Genomic DNA, 18,411 nt, shown 5'->3' on the forward strand with positions numbered 1-18,411 from the left:
AGCCAAATTAACAACTTTCCACCTCGAGGGGTCTAGATTTTGAGCATCATCATTTCCTAGTCCCCCTCGAGGTGGTATGAGCTTAACTGTCGCGATCACTAAAGAACTGAGAGTCGAAGCTAACCAAAATCACCAACTCCTCTTGGTGAACTGTGACGGTCTCCCCACCACCTATGGTGGAGGATCCTTACCAACTATTAGAAGCTAGAAACCATGCCCAAGAGGCTCACAAAGTATTCCCCGGGTGACCAGGACTCAATAGAAAATACAAAATTGGATCGGGTTATTAACCAAAATGAACCCGACCCGACCCGGACCAGCCTGGCCCAACCCGAGCCTTCTTCTACTCAAATTCTAAAGAAAGCTTCAGAAACCTCTCTCAAATTCTCAAAATCCCAAAATGGAAAAACCACAGAGCCACTTCATACTCCCCCACTCCACCTCGTCGGAGCTCTCAGACTCCTCACCGGAGTCGATGACGTCAGTCACGCTCGGCCGCGCACTCTCCTCTCTCCTCTCCGCTCGCCCCAAAAAGCTACACGACGCCGTTTCGCGGCTCTCTCCCGACTCCACCGCCTCCTCCGTCTCCGCCTCCCTCGACGACTCCCTCCGCTTCCTCCACAACTACCTAAACGACGCCGCTCGCAGAAATCAGCCTCTCGATGAAGTCATCATCCCTATGCTCGATCACGTAAGCCAAAATCTCATCTCCGAATCCAAAATTAGTGCTTAAATTCGCTTTTATCTGATTGTTGTTATTAAATTTGAGACTCAGTGGTTGAGGAACAAGGATTCGAAGCACGGCGGCCAAGCTATGGTGGTTTTGAACTGGCTATTTCAAGAGGAGTTGATTTTCCGAGCTGTTGCGGCGGCGCTGGTTCGAGTTTTGTCGACGAAGGATGACCGGTTCGTTGTGCTCGGGTGGTGTACTTTTGTGCGTGCTGTGTTGGAGTATGAGAGCTGTGTTACTCAATTTTCGATGACCGGTAAAGAAATCTAAGCTTGTTTCAAGTAAAATGAAGTTGATATTAGTGTGTTTAGTGATGGAGGTTGATTTTACATGCTTGAAATTACAGGAATTAAGGAGAGGTATCCTGATTTGTTGAAGATACTCACGTCGTGCATTCTGCAGCTCTTAGTTGTTATGCAGAAAGGAAGGTAAATGATAATGACTCGTCGCGAGATTTGAGTGTTTTTACTACTGTATGTGTTGTGAATGCTTTGATGCATTGAGTGCTTTTTTGTTTGTTTTAGTTGGTCTCATGTTCAGTTGCGTTTTTGTTTTGGTAGCACTTTGCAGGATGGATATGAACTTCCATCTCGCCTTGCCGTGTCTGCCGCTGATTGTTTTCTGGCTCTCTCGGAAGCATTGATCAGAAAAGGTAATGTTCCGAGTAGCAAGGCAAAGTTATCAGATTCAAAGGCACAAAAGCGGCCGGTTACATTGTTGTCCGTTGATGGTGGTGATAAGAAAACAAAACTAGCTCCTGCCTCAAACATGGAATTGGACTATGTACTTTGGGATCATTTAGAGGAAGTTCTTGGTCTAGTGCAGAAACTCCTTGCTGTAAGTTCCATACTTTTGCTTTTGGTTTCACCTAACTTCAGCATAGTGCGTTTAAGATGTTGGAGATTTAAGTTTAGAATGTTGTGCTATTGATATTGGCCGGTCATTCTGTTTTTATTTGATTGCGTACATAATTCGTAATAGATAGCTACATTTATTATTCTCAAGTGAGAAATAATTCAAATAAATAGCCATTAGGTTTAAATACAGTCATAAATCTCAGCCCTCAAATTTTCAATTTGGTCATGCTGTTAAATTTAATTACGTAAGTAAATTTTAGAAAGAAGACTTCCATGATACGTTCATCTTGTTGTCATTAATTATTTGGTGTAACTGTCTAAGATTCTTCAAAACAGAAACTTATTACATCTTGTTTGATCTACTTGAAGTTTGTAGCTTGTTAATTTTATTATATGCACTTCAGTGGAGCAGAAAAAGCCGACCCTTACATTCCAAAGGATTGGAGCAAGTGCTTAAGTGGTTGCAGGAGATTAAAGAACATTATCAGAACGTGAAAGCTGAGGCAGGTCCTTTATCCATCTTTATAAATATTACAAATCTTATGGTGTCTAACTTGTGTGGGTTATGATGACTTGTTTGTAACATGAAAGACAGGCTCGAAGGTCATCAAAACTGGAATAGTGCTGCTATCTTCTTGTTGGAAGCACTATGGCATGCTAATGCATTTGGAAGATCAAAAATTTTCCCAGCATTACAAAGAATTGCTAGACCAATACTTAGCAGGCATACAGGTTAGATATAACTACTTTAAGTTTCATTATGTTCTGTAATCTATGATTTTATGATTGACTTTTGGTTAATGAAGATTGTAAGGTAATAAGATTTTATTGTTCGTACGCTATATCTCAGAGTTTCTCATCGGTCTTGATTTCTTCCACTTTCTAGGTGTTTCAATAATTTATTTGCATGACTTCTATTTAGTTTCACTTGATGGAATCACTAGCTTACTGATACAGTTTATGTCTGTGTGTGTGTCCAGTTTTATGCAGGTCAGACTGAGAATAAGGATGGGAGTGCTGAGACCATAAAGTTTTTTCTGAATTGTTTATTCCTTCTACTGGGGCGATTTGATAGTAAGAAATTTGAGAGTGTAGTCTCAGAATACGGGATGAGGATATCTCAGGTTCTTTTACCACAGGTAATATTTGAGGTTTTGAAGAAAATTTCTATTATATTCTAAGAACTCCGTTCAGCTAGGTGGTTTGCATGTTATTATAGTATGCGTCTGTTGAAAAGCTTCTAAATGTGTAACCCAGAATCTTAGCAAATATATGTTATTGAGAGTAGCTTACCTGGAACTGTGATTGCATGTGAGATTGTTATTTTGCTTGTCAACTATAAATTACTTGGTGCACATCAAATTCCAAAAGTTATAATTGTGGACATAGTAAATTGAGCTCTATTCCCTTGAGTGATATAACTGGGCAGGGAAGTATATGAAGCTAGTATTTCCAAGTGTGATTTGATACTACTATCTTACTACCAACATCTGCTCTATGATTTAGATATAGGTTATGTAATTGGTCCTGGGAGGTTAATCTATTATGGTTCTGTTCTGAAAAAGTAGTAACCATAATAGATTAATGGATAGTTAACATAAATTCTATGAATGAAGATCAGTTATCTTTTCGTACTGTTCAATTAACTGTGTATTGCACTTAGTTTCGAAATTACTTCTTAAAAGCTATTGTTTTTCTGATTTTCCTGCTAATATTTTATTTTCATTTTGCAGCTTCATTCTGCCGCTGATGATGTTATTGACGGGGTTTTAGGCATATTCAAAGTGTTAATATTTAAACAAAAATCACCTGGAAGCAGTCTCACTGACACCGGGGAGGTGGATGCTGTACTTCCTTTGCTGATTCACCTTCTAGATGAACGGGATGGCACAGCAAGAGCTGTGGTTCTGCTTATCGCAGAATACTGCTTGATGTAGATTTCTTCTTCTATACTTTTTTTACAGTTGGATTGATGAGTTTGTGATATCTCCTTCATTTCCTTGTAACTGATTGACAATTTGGCATAAATGATCCACCAGGAGCAGAGACAGCCAATGCATTGAAGAAGTTATTGAACGCCTTGCTTCTGCAAATCTTCAACAAAGGAGGAATGCAGTTGATGTTATATCAAAGGTCATACATTTGTCGTCAGATTCAAAGAACGTGCATTCCCAGCTACCATGGTACGAAGAATGTTCTGTCTGATTTATTGTTTCGTATTAGCATGATGTTTTTCATCATTCAGCCTTTATACACTTTTTTTTCTCTCTGATAATTGCAGGCAAGATATAGCAAAGCAATGCCTTCTTCTACTTGAAGATGAAGATATTGCGATTCGGGAAAAAGTGTCCAGTTTGCTTCCATTGATTGGTTCGTCTAATATTTGAAGTTCTAAACTATGATTCATACCAAGTGTTATGTTACATTTTCAATGTACATGCTTTCTGTGTACACTTGTTTCATAATACAAAATAGTTCTTAGGAGAAAATAAAAAAGTTCTTAGGACAAGATTATTATTAATATATGTTATACTTGAACCATGTTCTATGTTGAGAGTAAAAGTGATATTTTTTTACAATGCTTTCAGCACTACCATTATCAGTAAAAATATGCATTTAGTTGTTGTGGATAATTAATCACACTTTTCTTGCAGACCCTTTATTAGTTCTACCTGCTTTAGTTAATCTAATTTACTCCGGGAATGAAAGAATGCAATCGACTGCCAGTGATGCCTGTGTTGTGGTGCTCAAACATCATAGCCAGAATGCTGAAGTCATATGTATGCTGCTTGACTGTCTTAGGTATTTTTCCATTTCATTTCATTATTGTTTCCTGCATATTTCTGAGTTCAATATATCCCACATATTTACAAAGTTGTAAAAGGTATTGGGTTTTTGTTATAAAAGTGTGTAGAATTGACATTGCGAAAGGGAATATATTCGAGAATCTTGGTTTGCTCTGCTATGGTCTCCGGTTTGGGGTCAAACGCGTCATAGTTAGCAAAAGGCTATAATTTATGGAATGAAACTGCAAAATGGGGTTGGGGGATTTCTGGATATAAAAATTTTAAAAAATATGTATGTTAGACATTAAAGAACAGCTTAACCATTTTGACTTGTTCTTCCTTGCAGCAACCTCAGCCAAAGTGTAAATCTTAACAGTATTGGAGATACAGGTATGTTTATATGTTACCACTAGCCATTGTGTTTCATGGGGGAGAAATAGTTAAACCTGTTTCTTCTTTTTTCTTTTCTTTTTTGGAAGGCCAGCCAGGCTGCATATTTTAGTGTAGATTTTTATGTAAATATAAGTGTCTAAATCCTGCAGTTTAGAATATACTATACAAGCTCTCTCCTAGTTTTTCTGCAGTTTAGGATATGCTATTTTCACATGTTCTTCTTTCAACAAATTCTTTTTTTTTAATAATTATCTTGTCTGTTTCTTGTGCTTCTAAATGGATCAAATGTCTGGGAGAATATAATAGTAAATATCAGCTTCAGTCAAAATTAGTTCCCTTTTTCCTTTATTGGTTTCTGCTTTCAATACTATGATTATTGCTTCTATAGTGTTAAGTACTATTCTAATATGAGCTCCTATTTGGAACTTGCAGTCCCGAAATTGGAGAGTGATCGAGTACTTAGGCTAATCCCAGAGTGGTCTAAAAGTGTAAGATGATGGAAACAGAAAGTTTTGCGCAATTCTCTATTATTTTTAAGGACATGTACAGCTGGATGATTTTTTTTTGCCTATTGATTTCTCACAGGTCCAAAGCTGGAACTTCTTGATTGAACCGTTGATTGACAAGATGTTTGCAGAGCCATCAAACGCAAACATTGTTAGGTTTTTGAGTCATATAAGTGAGCACTTGGCAGAAGCTTCTGATGTAGTGATATCTTGTGTTCTAAAGCATGTTAAACGACGTAAAGAGTGAGTACATAAACATGACGTGCTAGTTTGTGAAATTAAATGTCTATAGAGATCTAGGAGTTGCACATCTATGCCTGTATAGCGGCCTTGGGTCTATGTACTTCTCGTACTTGTGTTCTTAAAGTTGGATATATTAAAAACAATTTAAAAAATACAAGTTATGAACTTCAGCTTGTATTACTCATCCTTATGTGTTGGTGTGCTGCAAACTTAGTCGCCATTGAAATATGCTACTATTCCTATAAATGATAGTCTTAAAATTACTATTGGTGGTCAGTGTCTTCCGTTTAGCTTTTGCATAAAGAGGAGCTTTCTAAAGTAACATGGTTGACAGAGTGAATATAAGGCTTCCTAGTTTGAAAAAATTGTTAGAATAAGGGTCTCTGGCAATGAGCTTTCACCCTAAAGTCGTGTTTGGCAGAGTATAGAATCTGCAGACCTTTAATTTTTCAGCCTTTCTAAGAAATCGATCTTCTTTCTGCTTTTGTTTTTCTTGTAATGTAATCTTTCCTTGTCCTCTTGCAGGATGGATGACAGCAGCTTATCTGGATTGGAGTGTCAAACCTATAATAATGATGACTCTGGAAAATTGCAACAGACCCTTTTTGAACACCTTTGCCCGTTGCTGGTAATTAAGATGCTTCCGCTGAGAGTATTTAATGATCTTGATTCAACTGTCATGTATGGCCGTCTTTCCAATCAAGAAATTATTCATGGTATGCATTCCTCTCTCATCTCCTTCTGCCCTATAATATTAGAGCCCTGATGGTGTTGTTATAGTTTGTAATGTTATTAATGGCTTTTTTGTGTTGGAACTTTTGATCTTGTATTTGCGTAGATGTTCTGAGAGTGTGTTTTGCAAGGCATGTTAGGACTGACATAATCCGGCATGAAGATAGTTTATTAATTTCAAATTCATAATTTTTTGTGTGGCTTTCAGTAGATAATAGTTGAATGTATTTTTGTTTTCCACTCCACTTCTGTGCGTAATATACTTGGGTTGCTTTTGTCGTTTTTACATCACAGAAGAATACTCAAATTAAATTCATGAACATCATTGTCAACCATGGAAGGATTTTCACTTGCAATTAATTTCATGGGATGTATTTTCTTCTTCATCTTTTATTTAGTTCTTTTGGGGGCTATTGTTTTTGTAAGTTCATCACATAACGTTGGTTTCTGTTGATTTCAGACTGTCGAGACATCAATGCCATCAATCAGGATTCTGTTACGGCTCTTCTTTTGAGAAGGTTACTCCACAAAACTACTTTAAGAAAGTTTCAGTTTACTAAATACAATTTGATATGTATTTTTTGTTGTGTGATAACTTTTTCTGTATCAGGACCTTTTGTCAGTTTGAATTCAATGACGTTCGAAAACTTGCTGCCGAGCTATGTGGGCGTATTCATCCTCAAGTAAATAACACTTGCTTTTCCAGAGTCTTTATTATCACTATTTTTTAATATATCTTCCAAAATTACTGCTCCGCCTTTGGGGCAGTTTGGTCCTCTTATTAAGATTCCAATTCGGTTATGTAATGATATACATGCTTATGTAACAGCATTGATAGATGCTTACACAGAAAGGCCTAGAAATTTGCTGCTTTAGGTGGCTGATTATTGCTTCAATATATAACAAAATGACCTTGTATTTGCTTTATTGAATACAAAATCATATTAATCTACCTGCCTTTTGACTTTCTAGGTGCTAGTTCCACTCCTCTGCTCCCAGTTAGAATATGCTGCTGGTTCTCAGGATATAATAAAGATTAAAGCTTGTTTGTTTGCAATTTGCACGTCCCTTGTGGTAAGTATCATTTATCATCGTTATCTTTGCTGACATATTCTTTTGCTTTTCACTTTCATTGCTTTGGCTTTATCCCTCTGACATGGTCTCTAGGGATTACATTTCCATTTGCAGTGAGCTAATGATAGGGTTCTCATGGTTGGACAGGTTAGAGGGAGGGAATCACTTTCTCAACCTGGTATGTTGAAAATTAGAAAAACATTAGAGACTATGCTATTATGGCCTTCTCTGGATGGGGATGAAGGTATGTAACAACTGCAAGTACTGTGTCTTAAATACTAAGAAAATTTTTAGTATCATCTGAGTTTGATTGCTGTAAGGTTCCTTTCCTTTCAGTTTCCAAAGCACAGCATGGATGCATTGATTGCATGGCAATAATGATATGTGCTGAGCTGCAAGATCCAGTATCATCCAATGTTGGGACGAAAGTTGGTTAGTACGTTGTCCTTGATCTGTAATCTTTTTCCTGGGTCTCAGATATCTGACTGGTAAAATTCAGGTGATGCTGTATTGAGAAACTCTGTCATCATGTATGTGATCAACCAACTTACACAAGAGAAAGACATACGTGTTTCGAAGTCCAACTTGGATGATGTGACTGAGGTGCCAATTCCACTGTCATTTTACCTATGCATGGCTAATGTTCTCATCAGTGCTTGCCAAAAGATGTCCGACTCTGGCAAGAAACCTTTTGCTCGAAGATCTCTTCCTCGCCTCATTCGTGCCACCGAGGTACTTAAAATGTTCGTTGCTTTATGATTTGTGAGGTTGTGTCTCAATGAATCATACTTCTTGTCACTTTACCATGCATGAATATCAAAAACTACAGGTGATTACAAAGTCACAGATAAGAGCTGCATGCACTCAAGTTCTCTTCTCGGCTGTGTACCATCTGAAATCTATAGTTCTTCCTTACTCCATGGATCTTCTTAAAGTCTCGTTAAAAGCTCTTCAAAAGGGATCAGAGAAGGTATCGGATCCAATTCCATACAATTTATAATATTGTTATCCCAAAGTTTTTTTTTTCTCGTCACTTCATCTTGAGAAACACCGTACTTCATGAACTGATAGGCCGTATTCCTTTGTAGGAAAGGATGGTCGGTGCAAAGCTATTGGGGTCCCTTATGGCCAGCGACGATGCGATAGTACAAAGTATATCGCCGGGATTAATGGAAGCAAGATCTGTATTGTCGAGTCTATCTTCGACAGATGCTTCACCTGAATTACGTCAAGTTAGCAGAAAGTTGCTAGCTTGCCTAACTTCTTGACATGGTGCCTAGGATAGGATTATAAACGGTGCTTGTGTTTTCTTGTCCGTTGGTGTGTGTATATATAAACTGTACAGCCGCAATCAACATATTTACCAAATGCCAATGGTAGTTATTGTTCTTTTTTTTTTGGCAATGGACCAATGGTAGTTGCCTTGAGAAACATAAATGGAAGAAATAATCAAAATATGTTACATTGATAGACTGATATAAACATGGAAGTAAATTTGCCGATCACTTTTTTGGACCACTCTCATGTCCACCCATTTAGATGAAAGTCATGTCCACCCATTTAGATGAAAGTCATGTGGTATAAATTAATTATGATATAATCATTGTTATCTATTAACATATGGTAAAAATAAATTACTAATTATTTTAATAAATTTAAGAGTTAATTATAGTATAACTGTCAATAAGTAAAAAAGACGTGGTTTTCATCTAGGTGAGTGGGCATGAGGGTGGTCGGCAAATTTATTTTCACATAAACATAAATATTGCTATTGAAAACACTGAGAGAAACGCATATTATCATTTTGAAGATTTTCAATATTATCAGTCATAGTTTGAAACTTGACATTATCAGTTTCTCGTCAGAAGAAAAAAAAAACTAAATATGTTGAGTCAAATTTGAACCGATTTTGATTAGATATAGCAGTTGCCTCACATTTGACCCGGCTTAAAATTTGGGACGATCAAAATTACCAGACTAAGATGCAACGATCTTCAGATCAACAAAAAAAAAACTAAAAAGATGCAACGATCTCAACCATGAGCAAATTGTAAACATCGGTGTTCCTCCTATTTTGAGATTTGGAATTTGTGGCATATCATCAGAGTCCCTTCCCTAATGTCCCAAGATTCTGAAAAGGTTAGTTTGAAACTCCTAATCGACAAGGAGAATCATAAAGTTGTATTTGCTGAAGCTGGCAAAGAGTTTGTGGATTTCCTCTTCACTCTACTGTCTTTCCCTCTTTCTAGCGCGATCAGAGTTTGTAAGATTGGAAGTTTGAGCAATATCTATGGGAGCATTGACGCCCTCGGCGACAAGTACATGCTCCCCAATGTCAACAAGAAAACTATCGTGGGAATGGGATCCATGGAACATGTTGCTGCACTTAACAAACTTCAATTCATGTTCAGCAACAAACCACAGGATCATAAACCGATTGTCGCGTCGAGTGCAAAGAAGTTTTATGTGTGTAACAAGTATCACATGAAGGAACACCGCCCATGCGTCACAGATGACCCTAGATCTGTCTCTCCAATATGTCGTTCACCTATGTCCACCGATGTCGTCTATGTTGCTCCTCGGGGAGAAGCTAGTTTGATGACCTGGGGCGAGGGCTATGTGAGAGGTGTTGCTTCATACATGATAATGGACGATTTGAGAGTTCAACCTGTGTCTGTCTTTGACAATTTGAATCTGCTTGAGAAGTACATTAATGGCAGTAGTGGTTTTAATAACCTTGAAGAGAAGGTGGTTCATGTTAACATGGATCAGGTGTGAATCTTCAATCTTATATCTCTTTACCTCACTTGTCTACGTTTTCCCCTAATCATATGTTAATTCTTCTTTCTTTCTTTTTTGAGTTTTAGGTAGACAAATGGTTGAAGGCATCAACCGAGTCAAACTCGGTTCTCACCGATATCTTCCTTGGGAAGAAAGCAATTGCTTGAGAAAAGGTTGCAAACTGTTTGGACCTCACATTTTGGCCTGTGCTTAATAACTTGTTTTTCCAACTGTTATAATGAGCTCCTCATCTCTGGTCTTCGTTTTTAATGTTTTATTTTTTACCTTTAATATGAATAAATTACCTTAGTAGCTGTGTTTTTTTATGCCCTTGTATTGAATTTTACTCCTAACATTTTCATCACCTAAAAATCTAAACAACTTTTATATCGAAACCATTGCTAGGGAGTGTCGGTTCTCAAGCCTGCATAGGGAAATGTCAAGTTATATTGGGCACCCATGGCAAACCTGGCTGAAGAAGTCACACCTAGTGTTAGCCAACCTCCACGTTAATAGCAGGATTCATCCACTTTAAAGATAGAAAGTGAGAATGCAGTAAAAATCACGTTAAGTTTATGGATTCTTTTTTAGTCATTATCAAAAATCAACCAATGTTCTTTTTTAGCTATCTATCATCAGAGTTGCTCACCTGAGAGACTCTTTCAGGAACAAAATGAAGCTTTTCATTGTCTGCTTTAGCACCCACTAATTTTATTTAGCTCATAGTATCACTCAAAGCAATCTCAAGTTTTTCAAAATTTAGAAATTCTCTTATGCTCCAATTGTTGCAATATCTTCCTACCTAGGAATTCATGAATTTCAAGCAATGGTACTGAAAAAAAAAACTACCCAAGACCTAAATAGAACATAGTCAATGCTTGAGTGTGTTGCATCAAATTCATAACCATGTGAAACATTTCCTAACATCTCCAGCAGTAGAAGCTTCATATTAATTCTGACTACTTGTAGATAAGAGCATCACGTCCGGGCCCGACACCGATGTAATGGATGGGTACGCCTACAAGTTCTTCTATTCTTTCCACTATACTGGCGTATGTGCAGCCTTTGGAAGTTCAGAGTAGCTTCTTACATTCTAGATATCAGAATTCCATCCGGGCAATTCTTCATATTCAACCCAAGCACAGAAAAAAGCAACATCACCAACAGCTATTGTTTCACATAAATCGAGCTAGCTGTAGTGCTGTACTGCTCGAGAAAAATTATTATTCCTGATTTAATATTCCAAAAGAAATCGTATAATATGAGAGAAACAACACATCCTAATGAATAAGTGACGGACAAAAACTTACCTTCACTTGCTCAAGAAGGCAAAGATCTCCGGGGAATGATTTGATCGGTGTGCCGTCACTAGATTTGTAAGCAACAACCAACTGAATGCAGGAAAATCAGACAGAACATCTAGTTTGGTGAGATTGAGAGAAGAAAATCCATTAATCTGGCAGCAGTATTTCAGTGCTACTATATCACTGACCAGTAGTTGTGCCGAACTCTCGACCTTGCAACGTAAGGAGGTCACCCTCTTTACCCAAGTTTTCTGTGGGAAAAGGACCAGAACCAACACTTGTAGTGTATGCTTTCACCTGCCGAGATAGAGAGCAAGTTAGCAACATGGCCTCTACAACACGAATATATTTTCATATATACTATGAAGTTTACTAAACTAGAAAGAATAATCAGAAATTACCTATAAAGAAAACAAGATTTACAAAATTAAACATTCACCCCTAAAAGAGACTACAGATGATGCAATTTTCTCAAGTTGGTCGTAGAAGTCCAAGACTGTAAAACCAATGATGGAATGGAACAAGGCAAAGATACAATGATGCCATCAAAAAAATTTTACATGTTCAAAAATAAAAGACGTGCTACTTACCACTCCAACCAGATCACCTAAAACTCTGGGAGCATTGCCAAGACCAGTACAAATACCACCAACCGAAGGACTTGAGGATCTTATAAATGGGTATGTACCAAAGTCAATATCCAAGATAGTCGCCTGACCCCCTTCAACTAAAATCTTTTTCTTCTCAGAGATGGCTTCATTCACAACAAGAACAGTATCAGCAATGAAGGATTCCAATCTTTCAGAAAATCTCTTGTACTGTTCTACTCCGTCTCTAAGCATTTGGGGGGTATATTCAAATCCTTTGAATCTTGATGCAGCATCTGACAAAAGAAGATCTAGCTTCTGAGGAAAAGTGTCCATGTGCCTCAAGTCACCAACTCGAATGCCATTCCAGATAACCTTGCTAGAATAGCAAGGTCCAATGCCTCTCTTGGTTGATGAAAGATTTAGCAAGCTCGGACTCTCGAAGACCATCCACTATTTGGTGGAAATCAAATAACAGGTGAGCACGATCAGAGACGGAGAGACCAATATCCTTCTTCCTGTTGGAGAGGAGAGATCTCACATCTAAGAAGTGACAAAGAAAATAAAGCTTATAAGTGGGTGGATAATAACCAATTGTACCGAGGCTTTTTGTGATTAAAACCCAACACCTGTGAGGTGGCTAAGTTGGGACAATATCAGTACAGTTAGTCAACGGGCCACGCTTGTCGCTGTTTAACACTTCCCTTACAAGATACTCCATTGGATTCGAGGCCATCGTTCTCTTTAAAGAGGCCCGGAAGATACGACAACACCATTTCCAATAACACAGAGAGTTTCCTCATTGAGAATACCTGAGGGAACAAGGTGAAGTGCAAACTTCTTTCCTTCCGCATTGTAAATGGTGTGACCAGCATTAGCTCATCCCTGAAAAGAAACAAAAGACAATCAAGAAACCAGAAAAATCTGGAAATAGCGAGTATTTCTTTATCTTACATTCTTACCTGACAACGAGCAACAATGTCAAACTGCTGGGCCAAGATGTCAACGAGTTTTCCTTTACCTTCATCGCCCCACTGGCAGCCCAAAACTCCAGAGACCGATGAGGGGGAGGCGACGGGGGGCTTCACTGAGCATACAACGACATTTCTGGGGCGCTGGAGAAGATTAATCCTATTTTGGCACCCGCCAAAGTAGCAAGGTTTGGAGAGCGGGTTGGCATCAAGGGCTGCGAAGGTCGAGAGGTTGTTCATGGTGAAGCACTGAGTTAGAAAGAAAGAGTCAAGTCAAAACTTTACAACTCAAAAGACAAGGTCTTTAAGAAGTCGAGCATAACCACAATTTTCATGTAGACTGCATCAAAAATTTCATTATCACTTGGGGTACAACCGTACAACTGAGCTTAAGGTAATGTATGACTGTAGAATGTTACACCCTAAACTAATACGTATATATACATAAAGCACTTTATAAACCAATATATTCTCTTTAGGCATCAACTGATATGCGCAGATTTTCCCATTAACAAAAAATGCCATCAGCCATGTTACTGAATCACTAAATCAGACCAAGCTCAACAAGAACACAGAAATCTTTAATCGAAATGTCTGTCCTCTTTTCCAGGAGGTTACAAAGCAAAACCAGTTTGATAATATACATAAACGCAGGGTAACGAAACAATCTGATCATCCATAATACCCAGACTACTCAATATTAACATTAATCAGAAACCTGAAAAAGCAGAAGCCAAAATTTACACCAAAGATGGCAAACACTAAACAACCAATAATTAATGTCAAAACCTCTATTCAAGTACACTATTGTCAAGTGCGGAGTCATGATTTCATAATGGGTTAGACTAGAAAAAAAATTTACGATTACTTATGAACTATATATAGGAATTTGGGGTGGATAATATTTAAAATTTAAATGTTTACACTCAAATTTAACTAGAAAAACTAACTAGAAAGACAAGTTTTTTAGTAATTTGAGGTGGACTCGTGTCGTGTAGCTACGTCACTATTGGTAGCTGAGCTCTGTAATCATTACCCAAAGAATACACACTTCAGCATTATTAGAGAAACTTCACCACCAATCCCTAACAACAAGAGTTCGAAAACCATCAAACAGAAATAAATCAGTACCAATGTTTTCAACACTGAACAATTACCAATTCGAAAAACCACAAAACTCACAACCCACCCTAAACCCACAACAAAACCGACATGAAGCCCTTAACATGCAGCAGCAAAAGAAAGAGGGAGAGATATTAAGCCTCAGAGAGTAAAGACAGTGCCTTTTGGCCGGAATACGAGAGAGAATCAAACAACGCAGCGTTAATAGAGCCAATCACTTTTCTTAATGCCCAAAACACCCTTTTATATAAGAGGAAAATTCACTAACAGTCCCTGAACTCATGTGGTAAGGACAATCTGATCCCTGACCTTTTAAAAAGGATCAAAGAGATCCATGAACTCTTATTCTAATATCAATAAGGTACTTCTGTCAAAACTTTTGGAATATTCCGTTAAGATATTACCTTTTCTTTTAATTTTGTCATTTTGTTATTTGTTAGTTGGGAATTTATTTCTTTGAGTTGATCTAATCGAAGATTAAACATTTCGAGTTGTTCTGCAACTTTGTTATTGCTTTTTTCTCTAGATAAATAATCTAGAAATTCAATCAAGTTAGGTCTTGACGGATTAATATCTGCTACTCCAATCTCCTTTTGGAGATGAATATGTTCGTCGTATAGGGTATTTAATATTCTACAAACGTATTCTATGGAGTATTAGCTTTCTTGAATATGTTTTGAATGAAAGCACACTTGCCACTTACCAGTAGCTTTTTCAATACAAAAAGACTGGTAATTTTTAGGTCTGACTTCTTTTTTATTAGATAAAAGGAGCCAACTTTGTGGCATAAGCCTGATCTTCACTTGTTTCTGAGCGAAACAAGCTCTGATACCAGCTAGGGCGGATCTAACCGATGCTCCAAATGTGAAGAGGTTTGTGATCTTCTTCAAAAATTTCTTGAAGAACTTCAATATTTTCTTGGGATGCGTAGATTCTACATTGTATTCTGTAGATAATATCTCAGTAATATTTTGTATTTCTTAGAAGGTTCTCTCTATTTCTTATTAGTTTTTTATATTATTCTTTTTCTTGTTGCAGTTCTTTTAAAGACAGTTTAACAAACACTAAAAGCCTAAGTCTATAAGCTATGATAATTGTTATGATGATAAAATAAGTGTTTACCTTTGAGTATAGAGGGTAAATTTAAAGATTAGTAAACTGCTTAGATAAATAAATTTTAAGAATTAGGTCTACCATGCTTTGTCAAAATTTTAACAAAATGATAAAATTAACAGAACAAGTAATATCTTAACGGAATATTCTAAAAGTTTTGACAGAAGTACCTTATTGATATTAAAATAAGAGTTCAGGGATCTCTTTGATCCTTTTTAAAGGTCATTGATCAGATTGTCCTTACCACATGAGTTCATGGACTAGGGTTGGGCGCGGTTTTTTCAGGACTCGGGCCCGGCACGATTGTAGTATGACGGGCCAAGTTTTGTTCTTAAAAAATCAGGGCCCGGGTAAAACCTGGCCCGGGTCAGTTAATTGCAGGGCCTGGGTAAAACCCGGACCGGTATCATCCGGGCCGAGCCCGCCTGGTTTTCCGGGCCTAACTCTGTTTTTGGCTGGTTGGCGGCGGATCGTCAGTGCGAGGCGACGACAATGGGAATCATGGGATTTGAATTAGTTAAGTTTAGGGTTATTTGGTTATGTTCCAGTGTCATTGTATCTATTCTATAAGTTTAGGATCACTTACGAAAACCAATTACATAATAACACCTAATTTCCCAGGTTTCCGGGTTTTTTTGTTTAAAAATTTGAAGGCCCGGGACCGGCCCGGACATAACAAAGCCCGGCCTGTTTATCACATGACAACATATGAGCCCGGAAAAAAGCCCGCCCGCCCGGACAGGCCCGTCGGTCCGGTCCGGGTTTTTTTGTTCTTCGGACTTTTTGCCCAGCCCTATCAGGACTGTTGGTGAATTTTTCTCTTTATATAATGTTTTAGTTTATCAAAAGACGAAAATGCCCACCTCAGGTGATTGACTGTACAACACTTAAATGCTTCAGATGTCTATACAACACTTAAACTTTGTATAATGTATTGCTCTCTTCTTGGTTCAAATCATATAGCTCGTAGATTCTTAATTTCACACCCAAAGTTTGCTCTTTTAAATTTGATTTCATGTATAAATTGTTGTTGTATTCTCAGTTTTAGATTAATTACCAGCTCAAAAATGCTTCAAATTTTCACTAATTTTAACTACAGAGGTAAAAGCTGTGAACTTTGTAATGTGCTTAGTGCAATATGTAATGAGTTGATTAAATTTCATCAGTTGGATTCTTACAGACTTGTTATCATGAGAATGCACATTTCGGAGTTTCGAGTTAGATGGAGGAGTGTATTGTTACATTCGAGATGAATTTCGAAGAACTAGGGTGGTTGTGATTGTTTTGTTTTGGTTTGGTTTGGTTTTTCGGGTTTGTCCACATGGAGGAAGAGGAGGAGGTCTTTTTCGTTGGCCAGGAGTTCCCTGATGTCAAGGCTTTTAGGAATGCGATGAAAGAAGCAGCAATTTCGCAACACTTTGAGCTTCGGATAATAAAGAGTGATCTTATCCGCTACTTTGCCTGTTATTGGACTTGGTGGAATTGATCTTAAGAGCAAATATCTCGGTACCTTACTCTCTGCAACTTCTATTGATGCTGAGGGGGGTTTATTTCCATTAGCATTTGGTGTTGTTGATGAAGAAAATGATGAGAGCTGGTTGTGGTTCTTGTCAGAGTTGCGCAAGGCACTAGAAATGAATACCCAGAATATGCCGCAGCTCACATTTATATCTGATACACAGAAGGGCATAGCAGATGCAGTGAGAAGGAAATTCCCACTTTCTGTACATGATATTTGCATTCGCCACTTGAGTGAAAGCATTGGGTTAGAATTTAAGAACCCAAGGCTTGTTCATCTGTTATGGAAAGCAGCACAAACCACTACTACCGGTGGTTTCAAAGAAAAAGTGGCTGAAATAGAAGAGGTTTCTGCAGATGCTGCAAAATGGCTACAGCAGTTTCATCCTTCCCGCTGGGCATTTGTGTATTTTGAAGGAACACATTATGGTCATTTCTCATCAAATATTGAGGAGTTCAGTAAATGGATTCTGGAAGCTCGTGAACTACCAATACTCCAGGTGATTGAAAGAATTCATGGTAAATTGATGATTGAGTTTGAAGAACGGCGCAAGCAAAGTAATTCTTGGTTTTCCTTACTTGCTCCATCTGCTGAGAACTATATTCTAGAAGCTATCAGGTCCTTCGATCAGATCAAGTTGAATTTGAGGTCCTCTCACCTGATCGATCAGACATTGTGAATATTGGAACCCGCTGTTGTTCCTGCCGTGATTGGCAGCTATATGGTTTACCATGCCCCCATGCTGTTGCTGCCATCATCTCATGTCGGAAAGATGTATATGCCTTTGTAGAGAAATGTTTTACCGCTGCAAGTTACCGTGAGACGTATGCTGCAGCGTTAAATCCTATTGAAGCAAAACTTCGATGGGTAAAGACAGAAGAAACTGCAATGAATGATGATGATGATGATGATACCCACTTTTTCGTGAGGCCTCCTAAGATTCGTAGACTGCCAGGGCGCCCGGAAAAGAAACGGATTTGCTTAGAAGATATGAATCCTGGCAAACACACTGTGCGTTGTAGTCTCTGTAATCAAACTGGAAATTATAAGACAACCTGCAAAGGGAGATGCTGAAGAATACTGACAGTTTTAGGTGTTTAACTTCAAATTCTAGATTAGTGTAGAATACTGTTCCGGTAATTATGCCAAACTAGTTATTCAGGTCATGTAAAATAACAACTGTCAGTTTTACCATTAGTTGTGTAGTTGTTCATTATGCACTTGGGTTTTTTGATGCACATATTCTCATTTGGTCTTCTCTCTTAGTAGCTAATCTCTGTGTAGCACCACCTCTCTGTAGCTGAATCGTTTATTTCTTGATCACTTGATCGAGATAGTGTGTGTTGCAACTGCAACCTCTCCATTAGTGATCTTACAACGTTCATTCTTTGTGCTCGGGGAAAACTCAAGTGAAACTAGGGGAGGGCAACTGTGAAAGTGATGAAACATTTTAATTGAAATTCGGCAGGTCTGCTTTGTCAATCTTTTACACCCACCATTTTGCAGTAAGAAAGATTTCAGTTATAGCAATGATGTGGTGTGGATTACTGCGACTCATGGCATGTAAAAACCAATTATCTCTTAAACTTGTGTTAAATTTAATATACAAGCTTCAGCGTTGACCTTGTTAAAATTCTAAGACACCATAATATTTTGCAGAGAACAGGTTTCGAATTCACAACTGATTTCCACG

The 18,411-nt window shown here is 37.9% G+C and overlaps 2 protein-coding genes and 1 pseudogene across 2 annotated transcripts; 2 read left to right on the forward strand and 1 right to left on the reverse strand.

Moving 5' to 3' along the window:
- The first annotated feature begins 394 nt into the window (after window positions 1–394).
- LOC126785487 (uncharacterized) lies at window positions 395–8,715 on the forward strand. Its single transcript, XM_050511201.1, has 23 exons — window positions 395–691; window positions 776–986; window positions 1,077–1,158; window positions 1,291–1,567; window positions 1,992–2,094; window positions 2,183–2,319; window positions 2,568–2,726; window positions 3,321–3,520; window positions 3,627–3,770; window positions 3,869–3,957; window positions 4,242–4,389; window positions 4,720–4,763; window positions 5,199–5,254; window positions 5,352–5,515; window positions 6,041–6,231; window positions 6,708–6,765; window positions 6,858–6,930; window positions 7,220–7,321; window positions 7,469–7,565; window positions 7,658–7,753; window positions 7,821–8,053; window positions 8,151–8,291; window positions 8,410–8,715. Exons 1-23 carry the CDS (start codon window positions 401–403, stop codon window positions 8,587–8,589), a joined length of 3,276 nt encoding a protein of 1,091 aa, XP_050367158.1. The 5' UTR covers window positions 395–400; the 3' UTR covers window positions 8,590–8,715.
- A 724-nt stretch (window positions 8,716–9,439) lies between these two features.
- Window positions 9,440–10,269, forward strand: LOC126782348 (uncharacterized). The gene is made up of 2 exons (XM_050507574.1): window positions 9,440–10,093; window positions 10,189–10,269. Exons 1-2 carry the CDS (start codon window positions 9,440–9,442, stop codon window positions 10,267–10,269), a joined length of 735 nt encoding a protein of 244 aa, XP_050363531.1.
- A 531-nt stretch (window positions 10,270–10,800) lies between these two features.
- Window positions 10,801–13,285, reverse strand: LOC126785496 (adenylosuccinate synthetase 2, chloroplastic-like; annotated as a pseudogene).
- Between the last annotated feature and the right edge of the window lie 5,126 nt (window positions 13,286–18,411).

The sequence above is a fragment of the Argentina anserina genome, chromosome 2 (assembly GCF_933775445.1).
Source record: "Argentina anserina chromosome 2, drPotAnse1.1, whole genome shotgun sequence".
Taxonomy (NCBI): domain Eukaryota; kingdom Viridiplantae; phylum Streptophyta; class Magnoliopsida; order Rosales; family Rosaceae; genus Argentina; species Argentina anserina.